At 37.5% G+C, this 17,353-nt stretch overlaps 1 protein-coding gene across 2 annotated transcripts; it reads left to right on the forward strand.

Moving 5' to 3' along the window:
• Positions 1–1,572: 1,572 nt before the first annotated feature.
• On the forward strand, positions 1,573–17,085 carry LOC104905681 (hypothetical protein). 2 transcript variants are annotated; one of them, XM_010694282.4, is made up of 9 exons: positions 1,573–1,775; positions 2,440–2,844; positions 2,938–3,165; positions 3,309–3,644; positions 4,228–4,783; positions 4,939–5,125; positions 5,201–5,567; positions 9,908–10,059; positions 16,869–17,085. In XM_010694282.4, the coding sequence occupies exons 2-8, from the start codon at positions 2,473–2,475 to the stop codon at positions 10,034–10,036; spliced, it is 2,175 nt and encodes a 724-aa protein (XP_010692584.1). In that variant the 5' UTR covers positions 1,573–1,775; positions 2,440–2,472; the 3' UTR covers positions 10,037–10,059; positions 16,869–17,085. The 2 variants fall into 2 exon arrangements, with proteins under 2 accessions (XP_010692584.1, XP_048500621.1); XM_048644664.2 differs by lacking the exon at positions 1,573–1,775 and adding an exon at positions 2,196–2,349.
• The last annotated feature ends 268 nt before the right edge of the window (positions 17,086–17,353 follow it).

A 17,353-nucleotide genomic window follows, 5' to 3' on the forward strand; every position in this document is an offset into this window, starting at 1 on the left:
TTGGTGTGGAGATTTTTTGATAAGGATTTTGTTCACAAGATTCTTGTCACGAATGTCTCACAAGGAAACAAGAAGGATGAATATGTTTGGTATTGTGACGTTTCTGGGCATGCGAGTGTCAAAGATGTTTATGCTTTGTGTGTAAAAAATGAAATGGGAGGTGAGTGCGATGAAAATTTGAGAAAGTTTTTGATAAATTTGTGGAATATGGGGTTAAGTGCTAAAAGAAAGGTTCTTGTGTGGAGGATTATTAATGGAGCTATTACAGTGACGAATAATTTGAGGAAGAGAAATATTCATGTTCAGAAGGAATGTTATTTGTGTGGAAAGGAGTTGCAAATGGAGGAGCATCTTTTTAGGAATTGTGAAATTACCTCTAAAGTTTAGATGGGATCGCCGTTGGAAATTAGGGTTCAGGCTTTGTGGGAGAATAAGTATTAAAGAATGGATAATCAATTTTTCTGAAACTATTTTGGAATGAGGAAGGAAGAGATAGTGAAAGAGCTAAGGGGTCGTTCGTTATCGTTTTTTGTTTTCAGTTTTCAGTTTTTTTGAAAACTAAAAACCAAAAACTGAAAACCAGAAAAAGTGGTTTTCATTTTTCAAAATCATCATGTTCCCAATAAATTTGACTATTTTTTTATTCATTATAGGAGATATATCATATAACTTTGAAAATCAAAAAACCAAAAAACAGAAAACAACAATAATACCGAACGGGCCCTAAAATGTTTGTTAATTTTTTATGGGCCATATGGATGCATAGAAATGATGTAATTTTCAGAAAGAAAAAGATTGAACCAAAGAGCATAATGGAGTTAATGTTAAAAATTGCTAAGGATGAAGAATTTAGATTGAATAACCTGGAAGGATTTCGACGCTCTGAGCATGATATAAATGGAAGTAGAAAGGGGGGGGGGGAGGATTATGAAGTGGAAGATGATGAACATGTGGTGGTTGTTGATGATGCTTGGAAGAAAGACAAGAATAATAATACGAGAATCGGTATTGGATGGATTGGAGTTAAGGGTGGACAACGGATATTTAAGGAATGTGCTAATATCTTTTCATGGTCCGCCACTCATGCGGAGGGTTATGCTTGTCTTTATGCTATGAGAGATGCAGTTGATAAAGGATTTCAGAAGATAAGAATTAAAACAGATTCACTAGTAGTAGAACAAGCATGGAAAAAAAGGAGCCAATGTTTGAATTAGCCACTATAATGGATGATATTAGGAAAATGAGTAGAAATATTAGGTTAGTTATCATAGATAAGGTTAGTAGGGATATGGTTGGGGAAGCTCATGTGTTGGGTGTAAATGCTAGAAAGGGTATTATAGTGTAAGATGACTTCTGTTTGTTTGTTTTTGTTGTTAAAAAAAAATACAATAAAAATAATAATATCAATTCAGTAAATACTCAATTGTGTAATTTCAAATTTATTGTCAAATATAATAGGACTGTAATTTCATTTTCCAGAATTGAGGATCATTTATCCTACCTAATTCCTTTACAAGAGGACCCCTCATTTATCATAGATAACCCCTATAATGTATGATTCCCTCATTTTTTTTTTCTGTGTATATGTATTGGAGGCGTGTGATATGAGTTTTAAATTTCTGGTTCGCAATTTGGCAGCGTTCTCAAGGTATGTATGAGTTTCTAGGGACCTCTCATTCCATAACCACTTGAACCAAAACTCTTTCTTTCCATCTAAAGAGTTACCATAACCACTTGAACCACAACACCCAATTTCGGATTTCCGGCAAATTAAGGTTTGTTTATGACTAATTTCGGATTTGTATTTTACGCATATATGGGCAAGAATTCAGACTTTATTCATATGGTTTTGATACCTGTTACTTTTGATACCCATTTAATGAAACCAATTTTGTTTGCAACAACCATTTTTCTGGTCTTGTTGTTTCTTTCTTTTTGGCAAACAATTCTATTTTGATGTTATGATGTGGGATTGAAGTTGTTATTGTAGCTTTTGATGGGGGTATATGTAGTCTTTCCACTGTGATATTTGTTATGGTGTGGGAAAATACTTTATCTATCTAGTGGGTATATACTATATAGTGTTTCCATGTTTATGGTTTGGGGATTTCGTGTTAGCTTTAATGGGAGAATGAATATAATGAGGAGCAAAAAAAAAAAAAAAAAAAAAAAGGGAGAAAAGAGAGATGAGGATCTACTTTTTTTTTTAAATTTCAATTTAAATTTCACTATGGTTTGATGTTAAAGTAGTTTATGCTAAGTCATAAAAAAGATGCAGTTTATGCTAAGCAAATCCTTTCTTGAGGCAGAATGTGTATTTACTTAGGTGTATGAGATTGAATATTTCGAGTTGAGTACCATGCGTGTTTTTTTCACTATCATGAAATGTCTTTTTATTATAGTAAGTTGATAGTAAAATCTGTCTCATTGACATTGCAGATCAGAGGTTTTGATAATTTATAGAAGCTGTCGATGGCTGCAACTAATCAGCCTGTTCCCTCCTCTGGGATGGTCTCGTTATGCCGTCCCTTGAGTTTCATTCATACGGTCCATGTATCATTCATTAACATGGACTCTCACAGATGGAGTCGACAAAGGCGAAAAGCTAGAGCGTTGACACTTTCAGCATTAGTGGAGGCTAATACAACAGCACTGCCTTCTATTAGTGAAGGGACTAGCAAGAAGAGCAGCAGTAACTATGACGCACTGCAAGTCACTGTTGCCAGACCGAGAAATCTTGCTGATGATATGCAAGCTGAAGCAAGAGCCATGACCAGAGCAGCCGCTGCTTCTGTGTACACTCCGGAGATGCTCGCTACTAAATATGGCTCACGTCCCATCCGGGTACAATCTTATGTCGTTCTACCTTTAGCTTGTCTTTTTTTTCCCCTTAGGATAGATTATGTGGGGTATTATGTCACTGACTACCAACAATAGGTCTTGCGCAGGACCTCAGAAATATTATTCGGTTTGGGTTCCTTTGCTTTCAAGCTCTTGCTGGATAATTGGAATGGTCAGATCAATCTAAACAAATCCTTGCGAGCAGTGCAGCTGAGGAAAATTTTCACTGGATTGGGACCTACTTTCGTCAAAATTGGCCAGGGCTTATCCACGAGGCCTGATTTGTGCCCACCTGAGTACCTTGAGGAACTCTCGCAGCTTCAGGTACCTTGCCCTTTAGACAAAAGATGATATCAGATTTTGACTTTGGAATTTCTGGATATTCAATTTCATGTTGCTAGACTTTTTGCTTTCATCTCAGTTTGTTTAAATGAGTGGAATTCTTATGATTGTGTGTCATTGATTAGGATGCCTTGCCTACATTTCCAAATGTGGAGGCTTTCACATGCATCGAAAAAGAGTTAGGGTTTCCACTTGAAGCCATTTACTCATCCATATCTCCATATCCAATTGCGGCTGCCAGTTTGGGCCAGGTGTACAAAGCTCAGTTGAAGTATTCTGGTCAGACTGTTGCTGTGAAGGTGCAGCGGCCTGGTATTGAAGAGGCCATAGGACTTGACTTTTACCTGATAAGAGGACTGGCACTGTTTATAAATAAATATATTGATCTAGTCACAAGTGACGTTGTTGCTCTAGTTGATGAATTTGCCAGAAGAGTTTATCAAGAGCTAAATTATGTTCAGGTAGGGATACTTTTAAGTATTTTTTTTTCTTTGGCAATTAAAAGTTGTTATTGATAACCAAAAAAATAGGATGGGATACAAACTAGTCTAACAAACTCTAGACAACAGTAGCCAAGCAGAGGCTACTAGACAACTAAGCAAAGACAACAATTACAAAAGTAGCAAAGCTCTTTCATTGGCTTTGCAATTACAAGCAACAAGAAAAACAACATCTTTGAAAATTCTATGAGGAGGAAGATAGGAACCAGTAAATATTTTTTTTAATATTCCATTAACAGGATACTTGAATGGTAACACCCACCACCAAGCCTCAACCTGCATAGCCATCTGAAAGGGAGCAGGTTTCGACGTGGATGTCAGACAGGGCTTGCATGATTAAACTCTTTGTCAAATGATCCTAGGGTATAGTGTCAAATAGTTGTGTTAAATTGGAAAACCATAGTTTAGTCTTCACGAAAGCTAATGTGCTTCAGTGGTGAATCTATCCTATCTATGATGGTCTTTTTGAAAGCTTTGGAACTTTAACTCTTTTCCTTTTATGATTCCTTTGGGTTTGAATGTTAATTTTGATAGGTATCTGCAGGAGGGTAAAAATGCAAGAAGATTTAAGAAATTGTATGCTGACAAGGAAGATGTTTTTGTTCCTGATATATTCTGGGACTACACTGGTGCCAAAGTTTTAACAATGGAATGGGTTGATGGTGTAAAGCTAAATGAACAAATTGCAATTGAGAGACAAGGGCTCAAGGTGCTGGATCTTGTTACCATTGGTATACAGTGTAGCCTTAGACAATTACTTGAGTATGGATACTTTCATGCAGATCCACATCCTGGCAATCTTTTGGCGACACCTGAGGGAAAGCTTGCATTCATTGACTTTGGAATGATGAGTGAAACCCCAGAGCAAGCAAGGTTTGCAATTATTGGTCATGTCGTCCACATGGTTAATCGTGATTATGAAGCCATGGCTCGAGATTATTATGCATTAGATTTCTTAACCCCCGATGTGGATGTCTCTCCTATTGTGCCTGCCCTTCGAAGTTTCTTTGATGATGCACTCGATGCTACTGTTAGTGAACTTAACTTTAAGACACTTGTCGATGGTCTGGGGGCTGTCTTTTATCAGTATCCTTTCAATGGTAATCTTCTTTTCTGATTTCAATCTTGACCATAGACTTGATGTAACACTCCACTCTGAGATGTCTATCAGTGACGGAGAATGTGAAATCCACAATCAAATTTTGAGGCCCCTTCGAGTTTCTACTTCTGATGTTTTTTATATTAAATGTTGCAGTTCCAGCATATTATGCATTGATACTGAGGTCGCTTACTGTGTTGGAAGGTTTAGCACTCTATGCTGACCCAAATTTTAAGGTTCTGGCTGCTTCTTATCCATATTTTGCTAAGAGACTTCTTACTGATCCCAATCCATATCTGAGAGATGCTCTTATTGAGTTGCTGTTCAAAGATGGGAAGTTCAGGTTCATCTTGATCCTTGCTATAAGTGATTGCAAAAAATTGAGGGACAAGATTTCTTATGTAATGGTCATTTGCAGGTGGAATAGACTTGAGAACCTACTTGTTGAGGGACGTAAAGACAGGGACTTCTCTGCAAAAGATGCTCTACAGCCTGTTCTGAAGCTATTGTTGGGGCCGGGTGGCGAAGAGCTAAGGATACTAGTTATAAGGGAAACAGTTCGAGTTACTGAAGCAGTAATTCTGGGCTCTTTGATGGATACATACTCTTCTTTACCTGATTTTATGAGGGATCTCGTAGCAAATGGCACTCCATCTGGACCTTTCTTGCTAAGTGATGCTGAACAGAAAAGTATGCTGGAACTTCGAGGACGAGTACTAAGGATTTGGGCGCTTTTACAGTCTTCAACTAACTTTGATCCTTCCTTTCTGCAACCTATATTACAGGTCAGAAGGTTTACTTTTATGTCTACATATGTTGTGCTAATAATTCGTCTATGGGGAGCTGTTCTTGAAAAATAGAATGCTATTATTTTTCTTCTGGGTGGATCCATATTGATTGCATGACAAATGAGCTTATAAGCGGCTAAGCGCCCTTACAAATGCACTATAATCATTGAACACGAGGAACAAATATTGAATTCTTGGTTTTTCGTTGTGATTCTTGTCTGTTTGATAGTTATACAATGGGAATTACCACGCAGTATTATAGTCCTTGAGACCTCACGAGGCTTAAGCTTCCCTAACTATGGTCGTATTTTTCCTATTCATTTGCAACCCATGTGGCTTGTCAGGATATGTTTCCTTACCTTTTGCTCCCCAATTAGTGTACTTAGCATTTCTATACTCGATACTTTTTTCCTTATCAATAGGCTTTGTTGTCAACTCAAATTGTCAGATAATTGGGTTTTAGGATCTCACTGGTGGAGCACATTGATGATAAATGCCCCATTTCAGCTTGAGTCGGGACTTTTGCTAGCTTCCTTGCAAGCATACTCTACATCGTGTGCCATCCTGTTGGCATGGGTTGAGTAGCTTACAAAATGCAACACCCAAAATTTTAGTACTATGTACAAACTGTGGTCTTAAGTTCAAGTATTTTATTAACTTACATCGTTAGTGCCTGGGGAGTATGTTCTCAAGAATGAAACTCAAAGGTATTGATGGGGGTCTTTGTGTCCATGCCTGTATGCCAACCTATGTGTCACCTGTAAACATGCGCCGAAGGAGTCTAGGTTAACTCGTCTAAATATGTTAGGAACCTCCCATATTCTGATCCTTGTGCCTGGGGACAGTGTGCACCCTTGACGCGCATACACAAACGTCTATAGCACCATTCTCTTATCTCCTTGTTTACCAACTTAGTCCCCATAAGTTCGGTGTGGCAGGTAACTACGTGTTTTGAGGTCAAGAAAGTATCAAAGTTGTATAGAGAACTAAGGAACTCTAAAGACAGTTTAATCGTTGCTATTTTCTTGCCTAATACAACCCCTCCACTGAAATATCAGAAATCCACAAGAAATTTGCTGTAAGATTTGCAAAAATGTTTCTAGGACAATGGATCAGCTAAGAGTGGAGCCTCCTTATGCACTTAAACGAGTCATAGACCTTGATAGCAAGCATTCTCTCCATATTGTCCATTGATATGATTATCTAACCAGAGGACAAAATGTCTTTCATTCGTGAATGAAAAAAAATGACGGTCTGAGTACTCCTTTACCTTTCTTCTACGTCACTGAATCTAAGACCACTTCTTTTGGTTTTCTGAATGGCCTATCCTGATTGTATAATAAATCTTGGTTACTACTTGCGAAGAAGATGAATGTTGATTTTGGCAAATATCTGGTTTTACAACCTTCATATTCATATTAACAAAGTAATATCCCAATATATAATTTGTAATTTTGTACAAAAAGGCTGTTTGTATAAATTGCATTAGATCGTTGATACAAAAGACAATTAGTTGACATATTAATTTAGAATACAACTTGTGAGACACTTATTTGATCCATTGTAATCCCGACTTGAGATATTGCAAAAATGGATGGTTTTACTGCTTCTGTGGTTCTGTTATGAGCTTGCTCGATAAACCATTATCTGAATGTTGCAAATTTGGAAATTCAAGGTCCTAATTCAGCGGCTTACTTTCCGAAAATTGTCAGGAATAAGTCAACCTTTGGCCGTTCTGTCCAAAATAAGTCAAGACTTTTCATTTACTCAGAATAAGCAAAACTTGTCGGGGTATTAGCTTAAAATAGGGCTAACAGGTAAACAACCTCCTATTGTAGGTAACTCATCAACGTGTATTTTTTGTTGGTTTAAATTTTAATTTATTAATAGAGAATTTTGTCAATCAACCTTTTATAAGCAACTTTTTGCTAGAAACAACCTTTTTAAACTTTTTTTTTGTCAAGAGAAACCTTAAACATAAAAAATTTTGTCTAAAGAAACTTGATGGCATCATTCCGACATTGACTCAGTTAATGACCCAAAAATTTTGCGAGAAGCAATAATTTACATAGGTAATGTGAAATACATGTGCGGGTTAATGCGGACATGGCTAAGTCAAAACTGGAGGATAGGTCTGCTATACATCATCTCGTAAAAAAAAATTTAGTATAAGGTTTTAACTTGCAAATTTTTTTTATAAAAGGTTCTTTCTAACAAAAAAAAAGTCATTATAAAGGGTTGTTTCTGGCAAATTTTTAAATGACTTAATGCCGAAAAATATTGGTCAATGCTGCAACGATGTCATCATTTATGTTTCTAGGTTTTAAGGTTTCTCTTGACAAAAAAATTTTGAAAGGTTATTTCTGACAAAAAGTTGCTTATAAAAGGTTGCTAACAAATTTCTCTTATTAATATTGATTAGGAAAACATAAAAAAATTTCCTCTTCCATTTCTCTCCTCTCCTTCACAAACTTTCTTCTAACCCTCTCTTGCCACCTCCCTTTCCACCCCCAAGACCATTACCCTCTTCCCGACCACCAACCTTCCCCAAAACCTTCCACCGGCCTCCTACCCCAGCCACCACCTCCAAAATCAAACTCCAACCCCTATCCGCTGATTCCTACGTCTTCCCTCACTATCACCCTTGCTCTCTCTCTCTCCTCTTTGCAAAACAACCACAACACCAGAATGGAGCTGCCCCTCCGGTCTGCTATCCGCACCATTACCGTTATTCTCTCGCGGCTTCCCAACGCCACCCACTCCCAAAATTAAACTCCAACCCGGTTTAAAGCTCAATCATTCTTCAAATCTGTGAGAATGGCGCTGAAGCCCGATTTAAAGTCCCTGAAATTCGTGAATTTAGGAAGTAGGTTTTCGAGGTTTTTAGGTGGTAAAATGACAAAATTGGAGTACTGAGGAACTGAAAACAACGAAACTTCATCAAAGTTAATGTGAAGCTGAGCCACGAAGAGGAGAAAGAAAGAGGAGAGAGAGTGAGAGTGATCGAATTTGGTGGTTTATGTTTTGATCATGCCATAATCAATGACGATTCAACTAATTGATGCAGGCGAAAATTTCGGTGAGCAAAACGAAGCCGGTGGTTAAGTCACGGCTTAAACGACTATTCGGGTGGCTCGAAATAAAAAAAAAGGACCTAATCTTGAGCCCATTAAAAGTTAATACCCCTACAAGCTTTGCTTATTCTAAATTAACCAAAAGTCTGACTTATTTTAAGCAGACAGGCCAAAGGTTGGCTTATTCAGGACAATTTTTCCTTTTTATATAATAAGGTTCTTTTAGTCGATTAGAAATTTATAATCTTAGATACTTGGGTAATTATTTTTCCTTATTTACAATAAAGAATAAACAACCAATATTGTTTGTATGTAGCTTGTTTGCAATAGTACAAAGTGAATTAATATACTGAAGAGGTCCTTGTTTGTACGTATTTACATTGTTTATGGTGTATAGTATTTATACTTTATATTTTGTTTACGTGAACAACATATTATATACATGGCCTTGAGTATGGTTAGAATTCTTCAGCACTACAATTGTTAGAGCTGTGGTTTTTTTTTTTTTTTGAACGAGAAATTTCCCAAACGGCATCTAGAATAAGTAATAAAGAAAAACAAGATACAATTAAACAAGATCAGATCAATTTCGTCTTCGATGAAACTACAATGGATCGAATATTGTGGCGCAAGTCCCTTGTATTTGTTGTCCCAAGCAACTATTAATGGAACCGTCTATCATTTTGACATAGTTTGGAGAAGAACATTTTTGATTTATCCATATTGACCGCATCCGAGCTTCCAATACCTTCATGTTGATAGTTTTGAACTTCAACCAATGAGAACAATTTCTCATACATACAAATAAAAAAACTAGACTCACAACTCCCATAGGGGAGAAGGAGACCTCCCGCAACAGAGAAGACTAGTCTTCCCATATCATGGCACAAGAAACTCTCATAAAAAGAGACTAACTTATTCAACAAAACAAAACGACAAATTAGAAATGAAAACAAGAAAGGAAATTGGGCTTACCATGGATGAGAGCATCCATGGCAGCCCCTAACTCATGAACGGAAAGGGGAAAAAGGGAGGCGGCTAGAGAGAAAAACTATGTTTAGGGTTGAGGGTAGATAGAGAAAAATTCTTCTTCCTTTTTCTTCAACTAAGTCGATTAGATTAGAGCTGTGGTTCAATGACTTAACAAAGAGATCAATTGGCAATTTAGGGCTTGGTCTGTGGTCTTGGCATGATATCATTATTGATTGTGCTAATTAGAATATGATGTTATCCCTCAGGTTACTGATTCATTTATTTCTGCAGGTTCTTCAACAAGGTGAAGCACGTGAACTTGGGGGTCGTGTTCTTGGTGGCATTGCTCAGCGTCTAGCAGCACGTTTTCTGCAGCAAGTCCTTCAGGCTCCAACTTCTACTTCAAGTATTCAAGTGTAGAAGAAAGCAAGGTTACCTGCGAGGTAAGTACTCAGACAAGAACTTCCATTGTTTTAAAGATTTTCCAATATCTGTAATAAGTTTATAGACCATAGGCAATACTCAGTAAGCCGTCTTTTGTTTTGTGCAATCTATTTCTCCGTCCATCCCATGAATATTTTCACATTTCTTTTGGCACAAATATTAAAGATAGTTGTTAAATGTGAATAAGAATATTGGTATTGGATACAGGGAAGAAAAAGCTAGAGAAAGGGTTATGATTAAGAGAAAAAAGAGTTGTCTTGATGGAGAAAGAAGATGGAAAGTTTACTTGAAATGGAATAGCAAAATCTTTATAGAGACAATCCACAGAAGGAAATTTGAATATTTTTTCCTAGGATGGATGGAGTAGTATTCTTTACATGAGGGGAAACTTTTACAGAAAAAAAACTCACTAAAGAAATTAAATTCACCTTCCAATCAAGGGACATTAGATACAAATAGGGGAAATCCCGGAACTAAGATATAGAAATGATAGGAAACCAGTTGGTTCACAAGGTTTTATGTGCAAGGACTATCATTTTATCTCGAAGGCTCCAAGCAACCTCAATATATTAAACTACATGGCTTGCTGTTTACTTATTTCTCTTAAAGGTGGTAAAACCGATCTGAAGGGGCTCTGTAACAGAAACAGGGAGTAGAAAGATCCATTATATATAAACATTTATTTTTCAGTATATTGGCTAGCTCTAAATGCGACAGCTGAATCTGTCCTCTCTATTTCTGAAACATATAATCCATAAACAACACAATTTAGTCTTTATATCTCCACATTTGCTGTTAATATGTCTTGTTTTATTAAAATTTTGCTCAAGAAAAGCTTTCATTCTCTTTTGAGCTGTAGAATATCAGGTACAGTTAGAGATGAAAGAAAAAATAGTGAGCAGAATCCATGTAGGCCAGCCAGCCAAAATCAGTATTATAAAGATCAAGACTAACAAACCCAACTGAAACCTTAGCCTAGTTCCGGATTTGGGGATCTTATGAATTGTGTGTGTCATTGCAACAAATATCGTCTTACCATGTGTGAAGTGAAACACCCAATTGAGTAATGAGAGGCGATAAAGAGGAATTCCGGAATTAGTTCCAAATGTTTATGAGTTAGTTCTTGCAGTGCTTGGAGGCAAAGGAAGACCTAAAAAATTCAATGATATACTTTCATTGCGCCAATCCCCAAAGTTGAACATCCGAAGTTGGCTGCTCACTTTCGTCTTGTAGGACTTTGCAACGTGTCTTATAAAATAATCACTAAGGTGATTGTTAATCGCCTTAAGCCAATCTTACCAGGTCTCATTTCTAATACACAATCAAGCTTTATTATTTGCACACGCTAGTATCAACCAAGCCCAAGTAATACATGAATGCCTTCGAAGATTTTGCTTAGCCTTGGGTCAGAAGATTAGTCTTCCGAAATCGAGGGTATCCTTCTCAAAGAACGTCCCCATAGACCAACAACCGACTATTAGTAATGCTTTGAACATTGAGGCAACGAAAAATCTTGGAATGTACCTTGGAATACCAACCATTACGAGTTGCATTACAAGAGATACATTTAGTCACATTTGTCAGAAAATTGTTCGCAAAGTGTTTGGTTGGAAAACCAAATACTTGTCTCTAGCGGGTAGAATAACGCTTGCTAGCTCTAAGTTGTCGACAATGGCCAACTATTCTATGTAATCCGCAAAACTTCCAAGAATGGTGTGTGATGATATTGATAAGAACTATGTTGTTCGGACTCTTCATTTCACCTCAAGTACCCGTGTTGGATCCTCGACACTCGGACATGGGTGGGACACTTGGACACTTCATTTGGGGCCAAAAAATGAAAATGTTCCAAAAAAATAGCCGAGTCAGACATGGGTGCCCGAGTCCGAGCAACATAGAATAAGAGAGTGAGAAGATTTATTTGGGGTGGTTCGGAGGAGAAAAGAGCAGCTTGGGAGACTCTACAAAAACCCTAAAGTCAAGGTGTTGCTATTCCTTCGGCACGTCAATAGCATGACGCATTCTTAACCAAGTTGGGTTGGCGTGTTCTTAGGGAACCTAATTGATTGTGGGCTTGAGTTATTCGCACAAAATATTGTGAGGGGAGATGTGACATCGACATGCTCTCTCCTAAACAAGGGATGTCTAATATTTGGAAGGCATTACTGACAATGCCAAGTTTCTTTGTGAGGGGATGCAGGTGGCTGTTAGCAATGGGCAAAGGACCTTATTCTAGGATCACAAATGGGTTGCCAAATCAACACTTTTGAGTCTAGCGTCTAAGCCCATACCAAATGAGTTGTTGGGCACAACTGTTAGTGATATGTGGGATGAACTGCAAGGATGGAATCGGGGGTCATATGCGGAGTATTTACCCTTGGAGGTGGTGAAACAAATTCAATCATTTGAATTAAAAGAAGACAATGAGGTTGGAGATCTATTATACTGTGGTTCGGGTAAGAAAGGCAAATTTTCTATCAAATCCTCCGTATAATGCGTAAAAATTTAGTGATTCGATAGTTGATGATTGTTGGAATTTGATTTTGACTACTACAATTCAACAACGCATAAGGGCCTTTATGTGGATGGTTTGTCATGACCGGATTCTTGGGAATTCAATGAGATTAAAATGAAAATTAACGAAGGATCCTAATTTCTGTGTGTGGTGCGGAAGATGAGTCGACTTTACACATTATAAGGGATTGTCCTACAACTTGAATGGTTTGGTCGAAGCTAGAGTTTTATCAACAACCTTTGAAAACTTGACTTACCATAAACCTGCAACATGAAGACAATGTTTGCATTTCTATTTGGTGGATTTGGAAATGGCGCAATTGTATTACATTTGGGCGTGGCCAAGAGGTTCCGTAAGAGAGGTGGCTTTATTCATGTGAGATACAATGAAAGCCCGTCTTGGAATAGAGTAGAGTATAGTGCTGAGGCAGAAAACTGAAGAGTTAAAAACAAAAGTGGAGTTCGGGATTAGATGGAAGCACCCACCACTGAATTGGTATGTGTTGAACTCGGATGGGGCTGCGAGAGGTGCTCCAGGTCCAGCAGGAGGTGGAGCAATATTCCGGGATCATTGTGGGGGTTTTATGTTAGCATTATCACTGAACTTTGGGTACTACGACGCCTTTAAGGTCGAGGTTATGGCATTCGCTAGAGGTCTGGAACTAGCGCAGGAATTACAAATAAGCCAACTCATGGTGCAACTTGATAACTTTGCGTGTGTGCAAATGATCCAACACAAAGAAGCAGGAAGAAACGAGTGTACACATCTCATAAACCATTGCATATTATTTGATCCAACAAGAAGATCGGGAAGCTCGAATACTACATGTGTATAGAGAAGGCAATCGAGCTGCACATTGGCTTGCCAATCACGGAGTTACTCAGCTCCTCCTTGCCAACATCTTCTCGTCTGCTCTTGCTGGGCTTAGCTCCATTATTGACGAAGATTTCAGAGGGGTGTCAATCCCTCGTCTTCTTCCTCCCTAGTCTTTTAGTTTGCTTTATGTTGCTCTAGTTTAGCTTTTGTTGTGATTTTTCTTTGTGTTAGTTTCTTTGTTTTCTTTGGTGTTTGTACCTCTATTGGATCAAAAAATAAAAGAGGCGATAAAGAGGACTTAAAATAGGAATAGGGCTTGTCCAATTGGGTAACGAGGACTTGAAATATGAGAGGTCCTGGTTATGTTGATAGAATAGAACTTGAAAGGATGATTTTATTGTTGATTATGTATTGTGCATCGGTGATGATCAAGTATATGAAGACATGCTTGACATCTCAAAGAATGTATAGATATGATTTGGATGAAGAATGGTATCCAAGTACAGCAAAATAATTGTAGTATAACGTGATGTCATAAAACTGCTAATCACATTCGTGATCTTCCACCTGAGTGTACTAAGAGTATCCTGGAAATTATTTTGGAACTTAAAGTATGATGAACAACTTTTTTTGGTTAATCATTTTGAAGGAAATCTTCAAAAAGTTTAATCTGAACTCTTAGGACAGTGGGGCCCAAACCCCATAAATTCCTTGGTTTATTGTCTTCTCGCTTTGGAGACTTTTAGAGAGAGAAAAAGAGATAGATACCTCTTTATTGCTGTCTGAATTTTAGGTCTGTTCCATTTCGGTAGATTGCAAGGACAGGGGTAGTGTACGAAATTCCTTGTAGTTTCGACATAATGCGGATAGCAAAAACACCAAAATGCCAAGTTGCAGTAATTTAGATGGTGACTAAACCTACAAAGTTATTTAGAAAATCAGAGAATGTAATTGAATCCAATATTTACTGCAAATCTGGTCTTCTTTGTGCCAAGCTGAAACAAACACAACTCACTTAAGAATAGAGTTTAGGATATAGATAAGAATACAAGTTAAAAGAATCACTCTTGAAGCTAAGAAATTTGGATCTTTAGTAAAGGAAGTGAATCACTCTCATCCTAAACTAAAAGGGATTTAATCATCAAAATGAATGACTCTCAAGTTCTGGTAATTAGAATGAATTCTTGTAGTTTTGACTTCCAAGAGATACGAACAAAGATTAAAGACACTTGGTTTTTAAGCTTTAAACGCAACTGCTTGTATTTTTGTTAAACAACTTCAAAATCTTATTTTCATTGACAACCAAGCTTACATATATATAGAAAACAAGCTAAAAGGGACCTAAAACATCAGTATTAGAAGCTTACACATTAAGGAAATAAAGAAACAACAGAAATACAAAGCATCTTCCTAAAAAACGGCTGAAAACTGGACACCTTCTAGCTTTCTAGCTTCTCCTTGCAATTGGACGGCCCAACTTGGACAGGAGCCAATAGGAACCTTTCCTATACTTGGTCTTCCTATTTCAAGGAATGAAGTGATTGAAAAGATGAAGAAACAAGCCTGCCCAGATGAGTAGAAAACAGCTCCAAGTTCTCGCATATGCTGGCATCTTTTGCTTGCTAGCAAATAGAAGCTCTTTCCTCCCAACTAAGAAAGCTTGTAATTGGACCATTTTAAGAAAGTAGCTCAAGCACCTCGATAAAGCTGGGAGCTTGCTGCAACTTGTTTTATACGTCCAAAATACTTCCTCACTAAGCAAAATACAATCAGACTTGTAGAAAACCAGTTTAACAAAAGTGTTTTGAGAGCTCAGTAACTTCAAAGCTTAATTAGTGAAATTAAAGCATTATTAGGACTAAACTAACACTAATTACCATCAAGCATCACCCATGAGCAGCTGCTAGCTTCACCTACTTAGCTTCCATGCCTTCGTCTGTTAGAATGAGTAAACTAGTACTAATCTTTAAGCCTTCCATGCCTTCGTCTGTTAGAATGAGTGAACTAGTACTAATCTTTAAGCCATGTAACTCTCCCTTGCCATGATTAGGATCAGTACTTAGAAAAACTTCATGGTTTGGATCTGATTTTGGATCACAAGCTACCAAGCAACACAGTGGATAGTGGGGTCTCTAAAGTCCAAACCAAGCATGCTACTTATGAGTTGAAAATGGATATTGAGGGCACCACCTGCACGTGAATAAGAGGATTGCAGCAAAGGCACTCTCCCGGCCTCCGTGAGACCAAAATCAGAGGTTCCCGGAGTAAGCAGCAGGGGCTACCTAAATTTGCCGACACAGGAAGTGGTGATTGCTGCTGGGTAGGGCTAGGATAATGGGACAGATAGGGAGGGGGAAGGATTAAGACATAGGAGAGGGAGAGTCAAAGAGATACTCGCCTAGTAGCTTTACTCAATTTATAAATTACTACAGTTAAAGTGGCGCTACCTCAAACCAACATTATCCCACTCCCCGTTCCCCCTTGGAGGAGGAATATTGCAAATCATTTGTGAAACTGTCTAGTAACTCACAATCCCTTGCACACTACGCAATCAGTTACCCTCGTTAGTTATTTGTAAGCTTTCAATGTGCCCAATGGTCATCTTCTCTGCCTTGTCATGACGCATGAGAAGTGAGTTAGTGGCATTTATTGTCCAGCAAGACTAAGACTCCATTTGGTGGAGTGTAAAACGTTTTCTTCGAAAACTGTTTTTTCTCTATTTTCAGTTTTACATTGTTTGATTGGCAAAAGAATGTAAAATCATTTTCCCTTGAAGTAAAATTACTCTCTCAATAATGAAAAGCTGTTTTCCTTTTAAAATAAAGGGAAACCTGTTTTTCTTATCTCATGTATACTCCTCACACTACCTCCTTATTTTCCCTTTCATATCATCATTTTTCTTACATGGAACCAAACGGAGCCTAAGTACTCAACAAGTTACTATACTAGGCACTATATTAGACCGGAAATAAGTATTTTTACCAGTACCCTCCTCATATAGCTATGTATATCAATCTAGATAGGCATGTCATTTGTAGGATTGTCCTGCAGCGGTTGCATGTTTACAAGGTCAACCTTATTGGTGATTATGCAGCATAAAATGATGTTCTCTAATTTCCTTCTGCCATATGCCATTGTTGATTTCTAATGAAATCTAATTTTTATGCGTAATAGAGGAGCTTATCGAATCTGTGTTATACTTTTCTGCTATTATTGCAATAATGTCCTAGTGTATGCTTGTCCCGCACTGAAATACTGAGAGAGTTTTAAAGTAATTTAATACACCTATAAGACAAGGTATTACCACTTTAGGCTTTATTTTTTTTTCGGGGCCATTGGGTGCACATACCATAAAGTGGATTAAAAATGTGTTAGATTGGTTCTAATATAGGATTGTTGCAGTTGTCAGCACTTGTCATTGCTTAAGGTTTTTGAAGATAATGTATTGATATTGTGATTTGGCTTTTGTTGCAACAGTATTACTACCATTGTAACTTGTAAGTGGCAGAAAATCCATGCCTACCTTTGGCGGCAAACTTTGCGGTCGCGTGTATGTGCTTACTTGAATTAAGAGGTTGTAAGTATCTGTAACTTCAATGTATATTCGATTCCACAAATGCTGTAAAAAAAGGAGTAAAGTGTGTGCATGAAGTCACAAAAACTGTATATATACAATATACATTTTTTTCTTTTATTATACTAGTATAAGGTGCCTGTGCATTGCACGAGCTAAGTTTACATGCTTCAATGAGTAGAGACTAACTTTCTAAGCATGCGACGTTTGCGATGACAATTTTTTCATTGTGATATTTCGTAATGTTGACTAGCCACTTTCACATGCATGCAAATACATGCAGCGACAATTCATTATAATAGTTTAAGTTGACAGTTTTTTCAATAAAGGATATGTTTCGTTCAACTTATTAGAAGTTATTTTCAACAAAATAAGTTCAGATAACTTG

The sequence above is a fragment of the Beta vulgaris genome, chromosome 1 (genome assembly GCF_026745355.1).
Source record: "Beta vulgaris subsp. vulgaris cultivar EL10 chromosome 1, EL10.2, whole genome shotgun sequence".
Taxonomy (NCBI): Eukaryota; Viridiplantae; Streptophyta; class Magnoliopsida; order Caryophyllales; family Amaranthaceae; genus Beta; species Beta vulgaris.

Excerpts from the sequence above, each read along its gene's own strand:
- LOC104905681 (XM_010694282.4), top strand. The coding sequence starts at position 2,473 with ATGGCTGCAACTAATCAGCCTGTTCCCTCCTCTGGGATGGTCTCGTTA. Across the intron at positions 4,784-4,938 it reads TTATCAGTATCCTTTCAATG|TTCCAGCATATTATGCATTG; the intron begins GTAATCTTCTTT and ends TAAATGTTGCAG. Across the intron at positions 5,568-9,907 it reads TTCTGCAACCTATATTACAG|GTTCTTCAACAAGGTGAAGC; the intron begins GTCAGAAGGTTT and ends TTATTTCTGCAG.